This window comes from Thalassophryne amazonica, chromosome 4, assembly GCF_902500255.1.
Source record: "Thalassophryne amazonica chromosome 4, fThaAma1.1, whole genome shotgun sequence".
NCBI classification, from domain to species: domain Eukaryota; kingdom Metazoa; phylum Chordata; class Actinopteri; order Batrachoidiformes; family Batrachoididae; genus Thalassophryne; species Thalassophryne amazonica.
In genome coordinates, this window is record NC_047106.1 from 19,624,907 (window position 1) to 19,648,063 (window position 23,157).

Here is a 23,157-nt window from a genome sequence, read left to right on the forward strand (position 1 = left end):
CGTGCACAGACTAAAGTGTTTTAAGCATAGCTGCAGAGCTGAAGGTTTGATGCTGCTGGTGGTGAAAAAGGAAAAAAAAAAATCCTCAGGTGTGTTTTCCTGTCAAGACAGTTTTCCACCCAAATTCACAGACAAACTAAATGAGTCACTCGTTGAGAAAGTGAAATATCTTTCAGCTAAAGAAACAAATATTTTCCCAGGAGTTGTAGGCCTCGAGCTCAAAGGCGTCTTCACACTTGGTCTTACCGGACGGGTTTTTCTGCACACAAAATCTATTTTCATAAAGACTTTATAAAGTCTGGCACAGTCACAGGAACGAAAAACACACACACACACACATACATACAAGGAAATCTTTCCAAAAAGTGGATCCTCAGAGGCACCAGAGAACATAAAAATGGTACAACGTTAGGAAATTCCGCCTCGCTATAAACACAAAAAAAGTGGTGTTTGGTGACTTTGCCGTGTGGCAGGAATGCAAATTGGACCTTCAGGATCACGGCTCACGGTGCTCCTGGCATGCTGGGGCACAGCAGCCCTTTGCCGTGTTAAACCAGAGCGCTGCTGCCAATCTGACAAGGTCAGCTGTTTGCAGCTTGAGTTTAAAACTGCAGTTGACCCAACATTTTGATGACAAATAGTTAAACTGATTATTTTCATTCTTAATTCATCCTTATTTGTGTGATTAAATAAGTAAGTCCCTTCGGCTGCTCCCTTGTTTGCACTCGGGGTCGCCACAGCAAATCCAAGGTGGATCTGCATGTTGAATTGGCACAGGTTTTACGCCGGATGCCCTTCCTGATGCAACTCCACATGACATGGAGAAATGTGGCAGGGGTGGGATTTGAACCCGGAACCTTCTGCACTGAAACCAAGCGCATTAACCACTTGGCCACCACCCCTGCTATTTGTGTTATAAATGTTTAATCTTAATGTTTGTTTGAGCAAAATGTGTTTTCAAGGTGTCACTAAAGGAGCGTGATGGCCTGCAGAGAATATTTCATGCATTTAGGAGGTGCCCAAAACTAGATTAAAGATTAGAGGTGACAGGGCCTTTGCGGCGGCTGCCCCCAGGCTATGGAACAGTCTCCGCTTTCATATTAGATCAACCCTTGCGACTTTTAAATCCTCACCTCTTTTCTACGGCGTTCCCCAAATGAGCTAGTGCAATTTTTATTTTCTTTTATTCCATTTTTATTTTATTTTACTTTTTTATTGTCTGCTGTAATTTTTACTGTTGTTTTTAAGTCTTATTTATTTATTACTGGGCATAACCCGGTGTCCATTTTTATTGTGTAGCACTTTGGTCAACTGCCATCGTTTTAAATGTGCTTCCAAAATAAAGTTTGAGTTGAGCTGAATTTCTCTTCCTGACAAATCCTGTTTCTTCTTTTCTTTTAAATTGTTCATACATGTAGTTACATTAGGGGACGTGGCCAAGTGGTTACTGCACTTGGTTTCAGTGTGGAAGGTTCCCAGTTCAAACCCCACCCCTGCCACATTTCTCCATGTAATGTGGAGTTGCACCAGGAACGGCATCCGGCGTCAAACTTGTGCCAATTCAATATGCAGATCCACCCTGAATTTCCTGTGGCGACCCCGAGTGAAAACGAGGGAGCCGCCGAAGGGACTTACTTACATGCAGTTACATTATTAGATTAGATAGAACTTTATTGATTCCTTGGGAAGAATGTATCATTTGCACAAATGTACACACAAACCGCCAAAATGGCAGACTTGGGACACCCCCGTTTTTTGGACCGTTGTTTAACTGGTATCAATAATCTGATGTGAACAGGACCAACACATTCATACAACATTCAGTCACGTTAACACTCGAGTCTGACCGATATAATGATCGACCCATGTGAGCTTTTCACAGACATAAGTATTGGTGTTATTTTTGCTGATATGAAAACTTTTATTTTACAGAATGGCTGGGACCCCCAGCAGCCCTTGGTCACATTAGGTAAAAGAGACAGAGGCAAAGCAACCAGCTACTATTATTTTCAATCAGAATGAGTGTTTTTTACAGCAACAAACAAGTGGTTGCTATCCTGCTTGTTTTATGCAAATTCGAATGATTATAAGATGATGACTGCCAATGAGTGAAGGTAGCGCAATGGCAGCGTGACATATGTTGGTTGGTTACTGGTTATATTCATAGATATTCATAATAAAGTTCACATTTAAAATATAAAACATTAAGCATCAACTACATTTCCTTGTCACAAGGCTTTGAAAACAAAATGTTAGGAATCGTTGCAGTTTGGTTTTTTTGTTTTTTTTTGTTTTTTTTAAGTATACATAGGAAGATATACCAGCATTAAAAATTTTTCAGTCTCTAATATCGGTATCGTATCAGCCCCAAAAATCCATATTGCTCGGACTCTAGTTAAAACCCAATTCTACTGCATGAAAGGCAGAAACAGTATTCCAGACAATCTGTGACTTCACTGTGCAACAAACAAGAACCTGGTCATCTGTGTGTGTGTGTGTGTGTGTGTGTGTGTGTGTGTGTGTGTGTGTGTGTGTGTGTGTGTGTGTGTGTGTGTGTGTGTGTGCGCATGCATGCGCACAGACCGTACCATGTGACTGATCCTCCATGTGTCCCAGAGTTTCGATCTGCTCCACCAGGTCATTGGAGTTCCACTGACTCATGCCCAGCAGAATGGCGCTCTTTCCCTCCATAACATCTGCTGAGACACACAAACACAAATATTTCAGATTTATTCGTGTACAAATTATGACACGTGGCACACACCCTCACAGGTTTTTTGTTTCTGCCTGATTAAAACTGGATCTGCACTCACTGGGATTGATTGACAGCTCTGTCACTCTCCTGTTTGTTTGGTTGTACTCCAAAACCCACCAGCACAGTGTGGAAAGGACAAGGCATCAGCTCAGCACACAAAGCAGCACACGCTGCCTCTGCCAACAGAAATCAATGGTGTATACAGCAAATAAACAAGGCAGCAAAAGTTCTAACTGCATACTAACCATGTGTACCATGGGTCTGGAAAGTATTCACAGCACTTTTTTCCACATTTTGTTATGTTACAGCCTTATTCCAAAATGGATTAAATTAATTTTTCCCCCTCAAAATTCTACACACAATACCCCATAATGACAATGTGGAAAAAGTTTGAGATTTTTGCAAATTTATAATAATAATAATAATAATAAAAAACTAAGAAATCATATGTACATAAGAATTCACAGCCTTTGCCATGAAGTTCAAAATTGAGCTCAGGTGCATCCTGTTCCCACTAATCATCCTTGAGATGTTTCTACACCTAAATTGAAGTCCACCTGGGGTAAATTCAGTTGTATAAGGTCCCACAGTTGACAGTGCATGTCAGAGCACAACCCAAACATGACGTCAAAGGAACTGTCTGTAAACCTCCAAGACAGGATTGTCTCAAAGCACAAATCTGGGGAAGGGTACAGAAACATTTCTGCTGCTTTGAAGGTCCCAATGAGCACAGTGTCCTCCAGTATCCATAAACGGAAGAAGTTCGGATCCACCAGGACTCTTCCTAGAGCTGGCTGGCTGTCTAAACTGAGGGATCGGGGAGAAGGGTTTTAGTCATGGAGGTGACCAAGAATCTGACTGTCACTCTGTGTGTGTCCAGAAGGACAACCATCTCTGCAGCAATCCACCAATCAGGCCTGTATGGTAGAGTGGCCTGACAGAAGCCAGTCCTTAGAATAAGGCGCATGGCAGCCCACCTGGAGTTTGCCTAAAGGTACCTGAAGGACTCTCAGACCATGAGAAACAAAATTCTCTGGTCTGATGAGACACAGATAGAACACTTTGGCATGAATGTCAGGTGTCATGGTTGGAGGAAACCAGGCACCATCCCTACAGTGAAGCATGGTGGTGGCAGCATCATGCTGTGGGGATGTTTTGCAGCGGCAGGAACTGGGAAATTAGTCAGGATTGAGGAAAAGATGAATGAAGAAATGTACAGAGACATCCTGGATGAAAACCTGCTCCAGAGCGCTCTTGATCTCAGACTGGGGCCATGGTGTTGTATGGCTGGGGGGCCTGGCTGCCTTTTTGTTTCTGTCTTTTGTTTTTCCTTCCAGGTGGCTTGCATTTGGGACTGAGTGGCTGTGTAGCTGAGTTTATCAGGACCTCACCCTGATCACCTGCGGCTCGTCAGGACTCACAGCTGTGGTGCATCTACATGGATTGGAACATGGTGGCATTTAAGACTGGAGTACACAGTGTGTATTTGCCAGAGACTCGACCTTGTGACCAGACGGGTGAGATCGTCGTCTTGAGAGCCATCTCATCATCAGTGGATGCAGAGAACGTCCAGGTTTGATGCATGGTCTGTGAAAGAGGAGGGGGTGAGGTCTCACGCTCGTCAGCACACTTCCTGAGGTACGTTAGATTTTGTGACTAACATTTATACAGTCAGTAAATATGGTGTCCCTCACACCTTATTATATTGAGCTGTATGTAGTCGTTTAATCAGCTTCCACTGCTGTGGAGTTTTGTGAACAGGGTGTTCTATGCCTGCAGGGTGGGAAGCTGATTAGTAATTAAGCCAGGAAGTGTTTGCTGTTTGTACACCTTTGAGCGGTCCCTCTGTGTGTTGAGTGTGGACTCACATGATGATTTCTTCTTTCACAGACTCGGTTTGTCGTGGCCACCTGGGGGGTGTCGGCGGGGTCCTTGGGTCCGAACTGGTTCTGGCTCCGGACCGTTTTGTGCTGCTGGGAGCACACCGCAAATCCACCACGCCAGACCGCGCACTTTTATATTTATCACAGCACTGTTATGTTCATTAAATTCTGCTATCCTTTGTACCGTGCTCTGCTTATTTTATACTGGGTCCTTCAAACACTGGTCGGTTCTCCGGGCTGCGTCCGACACATAACACATGGTTCATCTTTCAGCAGGGCAATGACCCTAAGCACACAGCCAAGATATCAAAGGAGTGACTTCAGGACAACTCTGTGAATGTCCTTGAGTGGCCCAGCCAGAGCCCAGAACTGAATCTGATTGAACATCTCTGCAGAGATCTGAAAATGGCTGTGCACCGACGCTCCCCATCCAACCTGATGGAGCTTGACAGGTGCTGCAAAGAGGAATGGACAACACTGCCCAATGATAAGTGCACCAAGCTTGTAGCATCATATTCAAGAAGACTTGATGCTGTAATTGCGGCCAAAGGTGCATCAACAAAGTATTGAGCAAAGGCTGTGAAAACTTACGAACATGTGAATTCTCAGTTTTCTATTATTAATTAATTAGCAAAAAAATAAAAAAAACATTTTTCATGTTGTCATTATGGGGTGTTGTGAGTAGAATCTTGAGGGAAAAAAAATATTTTACTCCATTTTGGAATAAGGCTGTAACATAACAACATGTGGAAAACGAGAAGTGCTGTGAATACGTTCCGGGTGCACTGTAAGGTACAACACCCCAACCAAGGCAATAATGACCAACCAGCATCACTGCCAGTAACCGACAGAGGAGGAGTTTTATGTATGGGTCTGTACAGATCTTTGTGATGTCATGAAGCCAATGTGGCTATTAACAATCCTTAATGTGCACAAATGTTTCAGTACAAAAGTCCATGACTCACACAACAGAATCACATTTAAACCATATTTTCATGGCACTTAACTTCTGTCTTCACATGAAATTAAACTTGTGCATCCATAAGAAAAGTGAATGGCAGATATTTGATGCACACAGCGCAGCAGAATAGAAAAAAAGCAGAGCTGCCATCCTTCATGTTAAAGGCAGTAAACACCCCACTGTGACTTTTATCGTTCTTTACCAACAATGTGTAAAGTCCACAGCATCGTATGGCGTCAACCAAAAAGATCAGCTACCTTCACCATCTCCAAAATGTTTAGCTGCATTCAGTATTCCAAGGCCTGACTGATACAAAACCTCTGCCTGACAGACTGATGTGGTTCTGCACGGCCTGACCTTTTGGATCACACAGAAACAGCTCTGCTGGTCACAGTTTGTCACTATCTGCTGCGACTCCCTCCCTCTGCTCCATCTACCCTCGGGTCACAGAGTGCTGAGACCAACATAATGAGATAGCGACATAAAAGAGACAAGCATGCCCAGAGAATGAAATGCAGAGGAGTGGAAGAACAGACAAAAAGAGAAGAAAATGAAATGCATATTGCACTGGAATAAAGGTGTGCAGGGTGGGCAAAAAAACAAAACAAAAACAGAATGCTAAGCAGGGCTAAACCAAAGCCTGAGAAAGCAAGTTCCTCCTGGAGAGGAGGTGTTCAGAGGAGCAGCTCTGAGAAATAAAATGCATGATCTGGAAAAAAAACTCCAACTGTGCAGTTATTGTACGTATGTACCTTTGATAGATAATTTTGGTACATATGTAAATTTTGCATATTGCAACATTTATGCTCCATTTACGTACCTAAATCTGCCAGTGCATGTCCAACAGTGTAACTGTCACTACCCAGATACTCCATGTGTCCTTAATGTTAACACAGATGTCGTGCAAAAGATCCACTATAGAGGGCACTGCAGATTCACTTGAAAATGGAGATGATCAAAGAAGTTATTGTAATGTCTGTATGTCAAAAGGACTGCCCTGCATGTTTTCCAACTGTCCCTGCACCACCCACCACTAATTAACTAAGTCAGGTGTATCCAGACCTTACTCATGTAGCACTTTGACTTCAATTGCCAGTATGTTATAATTTAGCAGTAAATAAATAAATTAATTTGAACTGAACATTTGTTAAAATATCAATATCTACTTGCATACACCATGCTGGTCTGTGGCGAAATGCTGCTGTTTGTATCACAGCAGGATTCAATAAGACTATGTTGCTGCAACTTTGGACAATGGGAAGCGATGTCAAGTGGTCTTGTCTTCTGTCTTGTCTTTAAGCATTCAGTGCAGAAGCTGCAGCTTCACCACATGTCATCGGTGCTAGTTTTTACCAAGAGAGTGGCTGTAACGGTCGTATGGCAAATGTGCTCCAATAAACGTTACCCGTTCAAAAAATATCATTAAAAGTAGAAACACAGATTTACATGAGAAACATGAAAAGTGCTCATTAACAGTGACCGATTATTGACATTTTCAGAATCAATTCAGAATCGTCCACATCACGATGCATCTAAGAATCTAGTCCCCCGCCCACTCTTATGGCCTGCCTGCAGTTCATTCATAGCCCACTAGAGTACCACAGACCACACTTTGGGAATCACTGTTTTAAGGTTTTACAAGGTATGGACAAGGTTTAAAAAATGACCTTCTGGGATATTTTGAAGAGGAGGAAGCGTAACCAGGAGCATCTTCTTACTATTTAAAAATAACAGGAAGCATAATTTCAAGTGATTCTATGCTATATACACTGAACTCTATGTGAAGGAGATGTGTGCATGATGCAAATGGTGGTCACACCAGATACTGACTGATTTTCTCCCTGCCACCCCCCCATACAGCAAAACTGCACAATTCAGAATGGCCTTTTATTGTGGCCAGCCTAAGGCACACCTGTGCAATAATCATGCCGTCTAATCAGCATCTTGATATGCCATACCTGTGAGGTGGGATGGATTATCTCGGCAAAGGAGAAGTGCTCACTAACAAATTTAGACAGATCTGTGAACAATATTTGAGAGAATATTGTTATATATATTGTTATATATTGTTTTGTGTATATTTTCTATATACAGAAAAGACCTTTTGTGTATATAGAAAATGTTTTAAACCTTTGAGTTCAGCTCATGAAAAATGGGAGCGAAAACAAAAGTGTTGTGTTTACATTTTTGTTCAGTGTATTACGACCAACTCAGACTAAGATCTCAGTCCAGACCAATGAAGTGAAAAGGCACAAAAATATATGAAATGCGGAAATAATTAGAATAAAGAGAATTATCCAGCTTCAGGGAAAACGCAAGGAAACAGCATTAAAATCAAATTAGAGGAGAGTAGAACAGAAGTGTCAGATCTGCCTGCAGCAGGCAGCCTCGAGGGAGAGAAAAGAGAAATCTCTTAGAAATCTTCTTTAAACTGACAGCTCACTGAGCAACACTGCAATTTCTAAACGATGAGGAAATAAGTTCAAATGACCTCTGCACTCATCACATTTTTCAGCGTTTTTCTGTTCCAACAGTAGGTGCAGCAGCAGAATTACACAGACGGTGGCATGATTTTAAAGCTTCTATGAGGAAGGACGACATTGCAAAGACAATCTCATCTTGCAACATAGTTTCAACAGAGTATGTCTGTCAGATAAGTAGATTATCCAATATGGTTGGGTTTCAAAAAGCCAAAACGTACATTACAGGAAGGCAAGACATATTCCAAGGTTTTGGAAATGCAGCGAGTGAAGGAGCCCTCCTCTACAGTATTTGAACATAACTCAAAATCAATAAACTATCTTGTAATTAGACATTGGTTCCTTTGATGGACCAGATCAATTAAAAACACCAGCTTTGTTTTGCTTATATAATATCACCATATTATGTAATAGCACCACAATATCTCCATGGACGTGGAGGACATGGTTGGAATTTGGACAAGTTCAAAAAATACACAGCGAGGATGAGGTGAAATCAGATTTTAAGGTTCTGCTACTAGTCTTTAAAATTGTACACGGACTGGCACCTCCTACCTAGCTGACCTAATTAAACCTTACGTACCTGCCTGGGCTTTGCGTTCTCAGGGTGCAGGACTACTTTGTGTCCCGAGGGTGAATAAGAAGTCTGCGGGTCACAGAGCTTTCTCTTATCGTGCCCCTGTTCTGTGGAATGATCTCCCTGCGTCAATAAAACAGTCACATTCTGTGGAGACTTTCAAGTCCAGACTTAAGAGGCAGTTATTTTCCCTTTTGTATGGCTAGCATACTGGCATAGTATAGTTCTATGCTTTTTACTCTTTTAATTCATTTTATTAGGAAACGGAGCGGGCCGCGGCCTCAACTTTACCTAAATTCTGGGTCTTTTGGTGAAGCTTATGGCTAGTGGCCGATGATCACCTTAGTATTTCCTGGTTTTCTTGTTGTTTAATGCTGACAAATTATGCTGTATTTCTTGTCTTTCTGATGCCTGAGTCTGTTTAAGGTGCAGCTCCATCCAGAGATGGGTGTGGTATTTGTACTGGAGACCCTCCTGTCCTGTGCACCAACAGCATTTCCTGTATATTTGTTTTGTGAATTGTTCTGTAATTTATGTTTGTATCATGGCTCAAGCAGAGAGTCGCCCCTTTGAGTCTGGTCTGCTTGACGTTTCTTCCTCAGAGGGAGTTTTTCCTTACCACTGCTGCTCTGGGGGTTAGTAAGGTTAGACCTTACTTGTGTGAAGCACCTTGAGGCAATTTTGTTGTGATTTGGCGCTATATAAATGAAAATAAAATTTTAAAAAATTTGAGGTTGAATCAAGACACAGCAAGAGCTAAATATGAATGAAGTAATGACTTCATTGACATGATGTAATTAAACCTAATAGGGACTTCACTGACAGTACAACTGTCTGTGGACTGCTTTGTGAATTAAAATGTGCCAGTCCTTGTCCATGGAACTGAAGCACAGCCTAAATAAGTCAATCTAAATAATAATTATAATAATAATTCTCCTCTGTGCTGTTTTTTCTGACTGTAATTTAATGTTAAACTGAAATGTGGTCACAAGAAAACTTGCTGAATGAATGAAAAAATACAGGGCTTGGGACAATATGAGGACACAGTTAAAATGAAAGTAAGAATGTACGTAGAATGTTGTATGAATGAATTACGCATGTGATCATGCACTTGGGAAGAAATTAGTGTGAATGTGTTAGGCACTGTGAGAACATGGCAGAATCAGGATGATGTACAAACTTGAAAAAGGCACATTTTTCCACTTTGACCATGTTCCTGTTGCATTCATCAAAAGTTTCAGGATGCAGTACAATCTTCATGGTCTTCAATAGACCAAGAGCCATTTGTGTTCTGTAACACTGAAGATTCACTGCAATCGAAAATTCCTCCTCCGCCACCTTCTCGATTGTGACACTGTGACGGCTGAAAAAGTCACAGTAGCCACAGCTACAGCATCACCACATATGACAAAGAGGACACACCAGTGACAACTTGTACTAACATGATGTCACATAAAAACCATGGGATCAACAAAAACGTCATGTTTGAAGAGCAAATGCAAAAGTCACAAAAAGCATCACTGGAATAAATAATGACACAGACATCTTTATGAAAGAAATCAGAGGGATAGCGCATTCCATGAGTTTCCTACATTTCAAATTTGCTGAAAATGTTCAAGAGCTGGATGCCTGTGCAGGAAGAAGAATGGTGAGGGAAACCACCAAGATACCTCTGAAGGATTTGGAAGCTTCTTTGGCTGTGATTGGAGAAACCACATCATGCAATGTAAGCCTGCTGCACCACCAGTCACACCTTCACGGTAGAGCAGAACAGTGAAGGATTTTCATACAAGAAAATAAATCAAATCTAAGCTTGAAGCGCCTATATGTCTTCAGACAAACTGTCAAATAATTTTCACTTCTTCCTTCTCTGTTCCTCTCTACCGTGATGCTGTATAATTGGTGATGCAACAAACAAATGTTGCACTGTGAACAATTTTTCTATAACCACAGAAGACAGTAAGAGAGTCATCATGGATATTGTCGTGGTGGCTTCCCTCACTAGTCTCCTTCTTGAATTTTCACCAAATTTTTCAGAACTGGCAAGCAGATTTGCCATACTCTCTACATTTCATAATGACTGATGTAAATTAAGTCCATCAAATTTCAGTGACATGGTAAAGTGTATTCATCCATTCCCTGACCTGTCTAAAGAAAACTTGCTGTAAAAATGATGATTTGTACAACCCCTGGCAATAATTATGGAATCACCGGAGTTTTTCCACGCTTGTCGGTGACGTCATTCGCCTGTGAGCACTCCTTGTGGGAGGAGTCGTCCAGCCCCTCGTCGGAATTCCTTTGTCTGAGAAGTTGCTGAGAGACTGGCGCTTTGTTTGATCAAAATTTTTTCTAAACCTGTGAGACACATCGAAGTGGACACGGTTCGAAAAATTAAGCTGGTTTTCAGTGAAAATTTTAACGGCTGATGAGAGATTTTGAGGTGATACTGTCGCTTTAAGGACTTCCCACGGTGCGAGACGTCGTGCAGCGCTCTCAGGCGCCGTCGTCAGCCTGTTTCAAGCTGAAAACCTCCACATTTCAGGCTCTATTGATCCAGGACATCATGAGAGAACAGAGAAGTTTCAGAAGAAGTCGGTTTCAGCATTTTATCTGGATATTCCACTGTTAAAGGAGATTTTTTTTAATGAAAGACGTGCGGACGGATTGCAGCGTCGGCTCGCAGCCGCCGCGACGCTCCGCCACAGGAAAAACACCTCTGTTGGAAGCCTTAAGGACAAGTTGGAACATGTCCAGCTGTTAAACAATTTCTCATATACTCACTCCACTGAAAGCCATCAAAAGCCGCCTGGATTTTACAAATGGTTATCAACACGGAGGTGTTTTTCCTCTGCCACCGCACCGCGTCGGCTGCGTCCCGACGCGCGGCCCCGTCCGCACGTCTTTCATTAAAAAAATCTCCTTTAACAGTGGAATATCCGGATAAAATGCTGAAACCGACTTCTTCTGAAACTTCTCTGTTCTCTCACGACGTCCTGGATCAATAGAGCCTGAAATGTGGAGGTTTTCAGCTTGAAACAGGCTGATGACGGCGCTTGAGAGCACTGCGCGACGTCTCATCAGCCGTTAAAATTTTCACTGAAAACCAGCTTAATTTTTTCGAACCGTGTCCACTTCGATGTACCTCACAGGTTTAGAAAAAATTTTGATCAAACAAAGCGCCAGTCTCTCAGCAACTTCTCAGACAAAGGAATTCCGACGAGGGGCTGGACGACTCCTCCCACAAGGAGTGCTCACAGGCGAATGACGTCACCGACAGGCGTGGAAAAACTCACGCATGCGCACGAGGGTTCAAGCATGTCTGACGTAAAAACATATGAATGAATCCATATAGTTTTTGAAAAAAAATAAAAAGGACCTATACTTTATTGACAGCCCTCGTATTTTAGGCAAACTTGATTAAAGCTAAAAACTACAAGCACATATTTATTTATGTTGAACTGTTTTGTGTGAGGCGCCTTGAGACAGCTTTTGTTGTGATTTGGTGCTTTATAAGCTTGAATTGAATTAAACTGAATTGACATATTGATTGCTTTATTTCAACTTTACTGTGATGGACTACAGAAGAAGAAAGATTATTAAAAAACTGTGTCACTGTCCAACTTGTGGGCTCCAGGCTGTTCACAAACAAACAAGCAAACAAGCAAACAGGGCGAAAGCATAACCTCCTCAAACTTCATTGGCAAAGGTAATGAATCAAAAAGCCAACACCATGAGTTTCCATTTGGACACAAACTCTCCAGTGGCCTCTTTTTTTAATTCATACAATCAAGTAATAATGTCATGGTCCTTTCCTGTTTTTAACCTTGTCTGTAGTTTGTGAGTTTTTCCCCCAGATGGCACACTCAGAGCTGAGACACACCTGCTGCACATCACCGCTCATCACCACCACACACCTGCTGTGAATAAGGGACTCTTCAACAGCAGGCTACTAAAACCCAGGCTTTCAGCTCATTCGGGGCCGGATTCTACACGTTGACTCTCCATGAGAAATCCGTGACCTTGTCTACGCTGTCGCTCCCTTGCACCTTGACATCAGAGCTTTCCACAGCTCATGTCAAGTTCCTGGTCTCGGCTCTGTGCATCACCTGGTCCCGGCTCTGAACATTCCAAGATCTCAGTTATTTTCAAGACTGGCTCTGAAACAGTTCAATTGTCAACCCCACTGAGGTCCTTAGTCTGGGTCTCATTAACATAAGATCACTAATCTCAAAATCATTGTTGATTAATGATCTAAATATTGATCATCATTTAGATATCATTGGGCTATGTGAAACCTGGCTGAAACCTACAGCTGTCCTCCCCTTAAATGAGGCCTGCCCACCAGCATATACATTTAGTCACGTCCCCTCCTGATGCGAAGCAAGGCAGGGGTGTTGCTCTTATTTATAAATCTAGGTTTAGCTTATTAGCTGTTGGGGGTCACAAATATAACTGGTTTGAGCATCTGATTCAATGCTCTGCTCAGGAGACTACACATTGTCAAGGGCAGAAGAATAAAAATCAGCCGTACTACTTTGTCACTGTATATAGGCCTCCTGGCCCATATTCTGAATTCTTAGATGAATTTGGTGTGTTCATCTCTAACTTGTCAACTAGTGCAGATAACATTCTGATCATTGTGCTTTAACGTTCATATAAATAAGCCTTCTGGTCCCCTCTCCAAATCATTTATGGAAATTGTAGATACATTAGGATTTTGGCAATGCATTCGGGACTCGAAGCACATTAGTGGAAATACCAAGGATATGGTTCTCGCAGGTGGTATTGCTGCCTTGTATATTGACATCATGCCTCTTAGATCAGTGGTCTCTGATCACTCACTTATTAAGTTTACAGTTTCGCTACTGTGTTTAGTGGAACAACAACCTTATATATCACTATGGCAATGCATCAACTCCTCAACTAAGACTGAACTCGAAGCTAGACTGCCTGATGTCTTAGCTTCACAATTGGGAAACACCCAATCAGTACACAGTCTTGTGGATAGTTTAAACTCAGTGCTCAAAACTACACTCGACATGATTGCGCCACCTTTGTTAAAACCTATCAGTTTGCTCTAAAATTCTGGAAAAAGTGGTGTCACGGCAGCTCGTGGACTACTGAGAATACTGAGAATGATCTCTTTGAGCCACTGCAGGCTGCTTTTAGAAAATATTATCCTTTACCAAAAAATAGTACTGATAAGTATATAAAAAGTAAACTAGAAGTATACTTGAAACAAACTTGCATATACTACTTTTTGGTAAGGGATTCCACAGAGACAGATCTCACTAAAGTGGTGAATGATCTGGTTGCAATGGAATCGGACACCACTATGGTTCTTGTGCTGGAAGATCTCAGTGCTGCATTTGATACCATGAATCATCATATTCTACTTGATAGGCTGGAAAATCATTTTGTGATTACTGGGAGTGCCCTTGAATGGTTGACGTCATACCTGACCAGTTGTTCTCACTGTGTTTTGTATAGTAACACTATTTCTAACCTTAGTAACATGAAATTTGGGGTTACACAGGGGTCCGTCTTAAGTCCCCTGCTTTTCTCCTTTTATATAGCACCCCTTGGGCACATATTGTGGCATTTTGGGATAACCTTTCACTGCTATGCTGATGATACTCAGTTATACATGCCGATAACGGCTGGTAATCCCATCCACATAAAATCCTTAGAAGATTGCCTTGCATCAGTGAGAAGTTGCATGTCTAGAAACTTCCTACTTTTAAACTCTGATAAGACTGAAATTATGGTTTTTGGTCCAGTGAGACATCGGTATCAATTTGACCAGTTAACGCTTAGCCTAGGCTCGTGTGTCATACATTACCCCAGAATTACCTTGGGGTAATTTTTAATCCTACAATTGTCCTTTGACCTCCACATTAGAAATATTACAACCCCAATTCTAATGAAGTTGGGACATTGTGTAAAATGTAAATAAAAACAGATTACAATGATTTGCAAATCCTGTTCAACCTATATTCAATTGAATACACCACAAAGACAATATATTTAATGTTCAATCTGATAAACTTTATTGTTTTTAATGCAAATATTTGGTCATTTTGAAATGGATACCTGCAACATGTTTCAAAAAAGCTGGGACAGTGGTATGTTTACCTCACCTTTAGTTCTAACAACACTCAATAAGCATTTAGGAACTGAGGACACGAGTTGTTGAAGCTTTGTAGGTGGAATTCTTTCCCATTCTTGCTTGATGTACAACTTCAGTTGTTCAACAGTCCGGGGTCTCCACTGTCGTATTTTGTGCATCATAATGCGTCACACATTTTCAATGGGCGACAGGTCTGGACTGCAGGCAGGCCAGTCTCGTACCCGCACTCTTTTACTACAAAGCCACGCTGTTGTAACACATGCAGAATGTGGCTTGGCATTGTCTTACTGAAATAAGCAGGGACGTCCCTAAAAAAGACGTTGCTTGGATGGCGGCATGTGTTACTCCATAACATGGATGTACCCTTCAGCACTGATGTGCCATCACAGATGTGTAAGTTGTCCATGCCATGGCCACTAACACACCCCCATACCATCACAGGTGCTGGCTTTTGAACGTTGTGCTGGTAACAATCTGGATGGTCTTTTTTCTCTTTTGTCCGGAGGACACGACGTTCATGATTTCCAAAAGCAATTTGAAATGTGGACTCATCAGACCACAGCACACTTTTCCACTTTGCGTCTGTCCATTTCAAATGAGCTCGGGCCCAGAGAAGGCGGTGGCGTTTGTGGATGTTGTTGATGTATGGCTTTCGCTTTGCATGGTAGCGTTTTAACTTGCACTTGTAGATGTAGCAACGAACTGTGTTAACTGACAATGGTTTTCTGAAGTGTTCCTGAGCCCATGCAGTAAGATCCTTTACACATTGATGTCAGTTTTTAATGCAGTGCCACCTGAGGGATCGAAGGTCACTGGCATTCAATGTTGGTTTTCGGCCTTGCCACTTACATGTAGAAAGTTCTCCAGATTCTCTGAATCTTCTGATTATATTATAGACTGTAGATGATGGAATCCCTAAATTCCTTGCAATTGAATATTGAGAAACATTGTTCTTAAAGTGTTGGTCTGTTTTTTCATGCAGTTGTTCAGAAAGTGGTGATCCTCGCCCCATCTTTGCTTGGCTGAGCCTTTTGGGGATGCTCCTTTTATACCCAATCATGACACTCACAATTAGTGTCCTCAGTTCCCAAACATTTATTGAGTGTTGTTAGAAGAAAAGGTGATGTAACACAGTGGTAAACATACCACTGTCCCAGCTTTTTTGAAACATGTTGCAGGCATCCATTTCAAAATCAGCAAATATTTGCACAAAGACAATAAAGTTTATCAGTTTGAACATTAAATATGTTGTCTTTGTGGTGTATTCAGTTGAATATAGGTTGAAGATGATTTGCAAATCATTGTATTCTGTTTTATTTACAATTTACACAACGTCACAACTTCACTGGAATTGGGATTGTACAAGGACTGCTTTTTCCACCTGCAAAATATTGCAAAGATTCATCCCATCCTGACTATGGCTGATGCTGAGACCCTGATCCATGCAATTATCTCTTCTAGATTGGACAAGTGCAATGTTTTATTTTCTCGTTTACCGCAGTCCAGCATCAGGTCTCTCCAATTGGTTCAAAATGCTGCAGCCAGACATTTGACACGAAGCAGAAAGTTCGAACACATTACACCCATTTTGGCATCCCCTTCATTGGCTTCCTGTCCCAGTGAGATCAGATTTTAAGGTTCTGGTACTAGTCTATAAAATTGTTCATGGACTGGCACCTCCCTACTTAGCTGACCTAATTAAACCTTATGTACTGGCCCGGGCTTTGCGTTCTCAGGGTGCAGGACTACTTTGTGTCCCTAGGGTGAATAAGAAGTCTGCAGGTCATAGAGCTTTCTCTTATCGTGCCCCTGTTCTGTGGAATGGTCCTCCTGCTTCAATAAAACAGTCAGATTCTGTGGAGACGTTCAAGTCCAGACTTAAGACACACTTATTTTCCCTTTCGTATGGCTAGCATACTAGCATAGTATAGTTCTATGCTTTTTACTCTTTTAATTCTTTTTATTAGGAAACGGCGCGTGCTACGGCCTCAACTTTACCTAAATCTTGGGTCTTTTAGTGAAGCTTCGGGCTAGTGGCCAGCAATAACCTTAGTATTTCCTGTTTTTCTTGTTGTTTAATACTGACAAATTATACTGTATTTCTTGTCTTTCTGATGGCTGATTCTGCTTTTTTCTCTCTGTTTAAGGTGCAGCTTCATCCAGAGATAGGTGTGGTATTTGTGCTGGAGACCCTCCTGTCCTGTGCACCAACAGTAATTCCTGCATATTCGTTTTGTGAATTGTTCTGTAATTTATGTCTGTAGCATGGCCCAAGCAGAGGGTCAACCCTTTGAGTCTGGTCTGCTTGAGGGTTCTTCCTCAGAGGGAGTTTTTTCTTACCACTCCTGCTCTGGGGATTAGTAAGGTTAGGCCTTACTTGTGTGAAGCGCCTTGAGGCAACTCTGTTGTGATTTGGCGCTATATAAATGAAAATAAATTGAAATTGAAATTGGTTACGCAACCTGCACCTTCCTATTTTCCACCGCCATGAGCAGGGTGACTCTCTACTCTGCAGGCACACCCAGTGTAGCATTATTATATCCTCATTGTAAATAAATATCTTTTCTTTCACACCAGCTCTGTTTCCTTGCTCCCAGCATTTGGGTCCATAGCCTGAACCAGTCCAGTTCTAACTGTAACAAATAAACTTGCATTTTAACAGAGTCATGCTTTTTGCAGCTCCCTGCAGATAACAACAGAACAGAAGTCGATGCTTGAGTCATAATAAAAATAAATAAATAAATAAAAAAGGAGAGATTTTTCACCATGTTGTGCTTATGCCATTTTACATTTGCAGCAACAAATGTAAAACTGCAGGAGAGTCAAAGGTAGTGCTGGAAAAAAATACCAGCAGTGTGACGGATAGAAGAGAGGCATTTTTCATCTTTATGAACACAGGCCAGTGAAGAGCAGTGAAATTGATCTGATTAATTCAGATGACATACGGAGAGAAAGTAAAAGGAAATGAAGGAATACCCCCTGCTGCTGGTGCTCACCGCTCAAACTCACACTAATCTACAAGTATGAGCTTTGTAAAGAATCCATCTCGCAAGAAGCATGTTTATAAGATGACACAGCACTGTAACTGAGAGGGGAGTAATTTCATAAATCTGAACCTCTTATTGCCTGAAATGTCATTTATCATCATAAATAAACAATGAAGAATTGTCACTGAATAAAGCTTGGACAAAAATTTAAATAGCAAATGGAGAGAGAGCATTACTCTGTTAAAATATAAGTTTATTACTTGATTGCATGAATAAAAAATCCATGACAGATGGAAAAACCCAACAATACAAAACTCAAAAACACAGCTAAACTGGCCCCAATGGGGTGAACCGCCACAGAAAAACATTAAAGAATAAAAAAAAAAAATCATGCTGAAATAAAAATGCCTACAGACTGCATTTATTTTAGAACAATTTTAATAGTTTAAAACGCATCAGCTATCACTAAAATACGTATAATGTTTGGTCAGCAGTTTTGGACTTATCCCTCTGCTTTGCAGTAGGAACAGAGAACATTTCTAGTGCGTGCAGACTGTGTGACTGCTCTCAAGCCAGTCACAGAAATGTTTACATTTCCTGGAATTCAGAACATTAAATAGCAACAACCATACAGCCTCATATGTATTTTTGTTAGTGTAAAGTATCAGTCTTGCAGCAAATAATTGAATCTAAATGAATTTCATTGTATTTTCAGTGCTTCTCTACCAGGTAACTGTCAAATCACATTTTTCTTTTCACAAATATGGAAATGATAGTTAAATATACCATTAAAGCGCATAGTTTTACGCAAATGGTATCCAAAATTTTTCACTGGCCTCGCAGCCGGCTAGGCTGGAAACCAGTAAGATTTCCTTTAATTGCTCCCAAAATCCCTGGCGCCGCCCCTGGTGCTAATCAAAGCAGCATCATCGCCTTTTAACTTTTTTAGCATACGAGGTCTATTAGAAAAGTATCCGACCTTATTATTTTTTTCAAAAACCATATGGATTTGAATCACGTGTGATTACGTCAGACAAGCTTGAACCCTTGTGCGCATGCGTGAGTTTTTCCACGCCTGTCGGTTGCGTCATTCGCCTGTGAGCAGGCTTTGAGTGAGGAGTGGTCCACCCCCTTGGCGGATTTTCATCGTCAGGAAATGGCGGAATGATTTGGGCTTTTTTTCCATCAGAATTTTTTCAGAAACTGTTAGAGACTGGCAGCTGGAAACCATTAGAAAAATTTATCTGGCTTTCGGTGAAAATTTTACAGGCTTCACAAAGAATAAGGACTGTTACTACAGCTTTAAGGACGCTCGGCGCGCCGCGCTCCATGCCGCCATCGAGAGCCACAAACCACCGGATCATTTCTAAATGGATGGCCCTGTGGATCCGAGACCGTTGTGTGCACTTTCTCTGGTTATCACAAGAGCTGGACATCAACCATTTTCCGGCAGATTTCACTTTTAACAAGAGATTGTGTCATGGAAAGCTGAGCGGAGGCTTTGCGCGTCACGACCGATTTGCTGATGGAGCGAGACAAAGGAACACCTCCGTTTTGGTCTCACAGGACGGCTTTGAGATGGCGTTCAGACAGCTGTCAGTGGTTTTTCCATGGAGTGATTATCCGAGAAATTGTGGATGTGCCTGGACATACCAGAACATGTCCCGTGAGGCTTCATCACGGCATTGCTTTGCGCCATGCGGCACCGCCATGACGCACGGAATTCCTCCGCACGTCTGTCTCAATGTGCCGAAAAAGTGCTGATGTCCATGTCTTTTCACAATTCCTGTGCTAGTCAGACGACGTCCCGGATAAAACACAGCGTCCAGTTTGGAAATGAACGGCACATTCCACTGTTACAGGAGTTTGTGTCATGGAAAGAGGAGCCACACAGCCGCATTGAAAAAATTCTGATGGAAAAAAAGCCCAAATCATTCCGCCATTTCCTGACGATGAAAATCCGCCAAGGGGGTGGACCACTCCTCACTCAAAGCCTGCTCACAGGCGAATGACGCAACCGACAGGCGTGGAAAAACTCACGCATGTACACGAGGGTTCAAGCTTGTCTGACACAATCACACGTGATTCAAATCCATATGGTTTTTGAAAAAAATAATAAGGTCGGATACTTTTCTAATAGATCTCGTATTTTGCACTCCACAAACACTTTATAATGAGAGCAAATTAATTAATGTAGAAATAAGCACAACTAACATTGAGTTAAGACTGTGTTTAGTAATTATTTTTTTCTGTTCACTAAGGTATTAATTTATAGATATAATAATTTACTAAGATACTGAACACCGTTACCTCTTCACTGATTGTTGTTTCAAGGTGTATCGCCACTGGGATTTTTAAGATTTCAGTTATTAAAAAGACTTTTCTTTGGCACCACTATAATTTTATTCCTTAGCCTTTAAATAAGGGATTCATAATATAACATTGCCAACATGTCTGGAAAAAATGAATAATTAATTACACTGAAGGGGAAAAAAAAAAAAGTCAAACAGACAAACGGCCACAAACTCCTTTCAGTAAATATCTTTTCTTTCACACCAGCTCTGTTTCCTTGCTCCCAGCATTTGGGTCCACAACCACAACCACAGACTGTATATGTAGTGACCATAGCAACACCAGATCACGTGCAGCTTTCCTCCAAATTATATGAGGAATGCTAGGAAGTACAGCCAATCAGAGTTGAGAAAGGCAGACAGACGTTAGCTAGTTGCTCGCTCCAACAAAATAAACCAAGATGGCGGAAAACACTCACCTTATTTATTTTGTCAAAATTAGCAAGACAAACACTTCAAAATCTAAAAATGCTGTTTTTGAAACTAGATTAACACCCCTGAAGCGATTTACAAGACATCTTACGTGCACACCCAAGGAATGCGCATCACGCAAGGTTAAAGATAAATTCAAAACCTCACGTGCACAAGCGCTTTGTCCAGTAGACACCATTAAAAGGCAAATAAAGTATTCACCATGGAGTTGGCCAAAGGTAAATATGTTCTTTTATTTAAAATAAGCTGTAATTTTGCAGCACAATACAAAAATAAACCTACATTATAATGCTTGGATTTCGGTAGAAACTAAATTGTTTCATCCTTATTGTGAAGTGTTTTAACCAATAAGTAAGGGAACCTGAATGGTCTCCAACATGAGTGAAGCCAGAGGAGAGCAGTCGGCTGAAGTGGCCGTACGCTGACCTTTACTATGAAGCCATTACATCAGGCGGATTCAGAACGGAACCCCACAGTTTAAGGGGTCATAGGTTACAAAAACAGAGGACTATACTTACAGCATATTTCATCAGAACAAGCTGGAAGGGACACTGACAGACCAAAGCAGACAAAATATACCCGTGGCTTTCAACCACCTACACGAGGAGGTGGAACCAGAAAAAGGGTCAGATTATGAGGATAATGTCGTTGGCATTGTAAAAGCTGTACAGGTTTCTTGCCACTGAGATTTTTAAAAATGTATTTATTTTGCTTGCTACTGTGCTGTTATTGATCAGTTTAAAAAAATAAAATTAACATGGACACAAAAATTAAATAAAAAAATGCACAACAGCTGAGAAACATAAGAATGGTAAATGGTAATGGCAAATGGACTGCATTTATATATAGCACTTTTCCATTTATATCAGAAGCTCAAAGCGCTTTACAACAATGCCTTACATGCACCGATTCACACATACCCATATCAGGGTGCTGCCATGTAAGGCACTCGCTACACACTGGGAGCAACTTGGGGCCTTTAGCAATTATCCAGCCAGAGGGGGGTTTGAACTGAGGATCCTCTGGTCTCAAGCCCACTGCTTAATCATTAGGCAATCACCTCCCCAAGAATGATAGAGTTGTTGAGTAGCTTTGTAAGGGACTAACCTTTCTGCTTTTGTTATGGAAACCAGAGATAAAATAAGTGGCTAGCTTTAGAAACTCATTGCGTTAGCAAAATATCCATCCAGTACATCAGGGTTCAATATAGCATTTTAAAAAGTAAGTCACTTGACTCAATCATGTTCAGTGAATGTGATGTAGAAGGAAGACCTTTATAGGCCCAATGGTGGCGCTGCTTATCCCTGGATTCCATAACATGTAGTGAAGGAAAGTCTACAACTCCCCTTTGAGGGATTGCCAGTCCGATGCAGGATAGTTCCCCAGTCAAGCCAGTACCCATTTACAGCTGGGTGGATGGAGACAATAGAATTAGAGTGTCATATCAAAAAATTCAGACAAGTGGTGTGACCAGGAATCAAAGCCAGGTCTAACATATTGATATTTCAGTTTATTTCATTTATACAGCGGTGAAATCACAACAAAGTTGCCTCAAGGCTTCACACGAGGAAGTTCTAACCTTACGAACCCTTACAGCAAGCACACAGGTGACAGTGGTAAGGAAAAACTCCCTCTGATGATAATGAGGAAGAAACCTCAAGCAGACCAGACTCAGAGGGGTGACCCTCTGCTTAGGCAAGGTTTTACAAGGTTACTGTTGTGTGGGCCGCCCGAAGAGGAGGTACTGCTGGCCTACGCCAGAGGGCGCCCTGCCTGTTGTCGGGTTTACCTCACAGGTAAACTGCTCAGCCGTTTATTGAGTCTTTCACAGACAGTTTTTGCTTCTGTATTGTTTGCAGTCGGTTCTGTGAGTGCTTGCAGCTGGAGGCTGGGTTTGTGGTTCGTGGAGGGCTGATGTCTTCGGTCCCCACGCCAAACTTTGATAAGTACTCACTAATACTGCACGTGCCGGGTTTCTGGATTGGAGGTGGAGGTTTTCCCTCCGTTGGAAACTAAAGACTGTTTTTTGCTGACTGTTTGCTGGGTGTGTGCTCACACCCACCCTTAACCTGTTTTTGTTCCTGCCAGCAGTACCAGATCTGACAGCTGGAAGCAGAGGCCACCTGGGGACTCGGGACTTGGCGGCTTCGGTACACTGCAGGTCTTCGTTGGCGGTGGAACCTTGTGGGCCCCGGCTCTTCTCTGGATAGGCGTCTCCTACCCTCGGGCCTGCCCACACGTCACTTATTGTATCTTGTGATTGATTGTCTACGAGGGCTGTCAATAAAGTATAGGTCCTTTTTATTTTTTTCAAAAACTATATGGATTTCATTCATATGTTTTTACGTCAGACATGCTTGAACCCTCGTGTGCATGCGTAAGTTTTTCCATGCCTGTCGGTGACGTCATTCGCCTGTGAGCACTCCTTGTGGGAGGAGTCGTCCAGCCCCTCGTCGGAATTCCTTTGTATGAGAAGTTGCTGAGAGACTGGCGCTTTGTTTGATCAAAATTTTTTCTAAACCTGTGAGGTACATCGAAGTGGACACGGTTCAAAAAATGAACCTGGTTTTCGGTGAAAATTTTAACGGCTGATGATAGATT

At 41.8% G+C, this 23,157-nt stretch overlaps 1 protein-coding gene across 2 annotated transcripts in view; it reads right to left on the reverse strand.

The window, feature by feature from the left end:
- The window catches only part of LOC117509471 (membrane-associated phosphatidylinositol transfer protein 3-like), a 451,299-nt gene that overhangs the window by 238,848 nt on the left and 189,294 nt on the right, over positions 1–23,157 (reverse strand). Inside the window, exon 3 of one of the 2 annotated variants that reach the window (XM_034169173.1) lies at positions 2,589–2,696. In XM_034169173.1, coding sequence (XP_034025064.1) covers positions 2,589–2,696 — 108 coding nt within the window. Of the gene's footprint in view, positions 1–2,588; positions 2,700–23,157 lie in introns of both variants that reach the window. The other variant, XM_034169171.1, reaches the window with a different exon arrangement.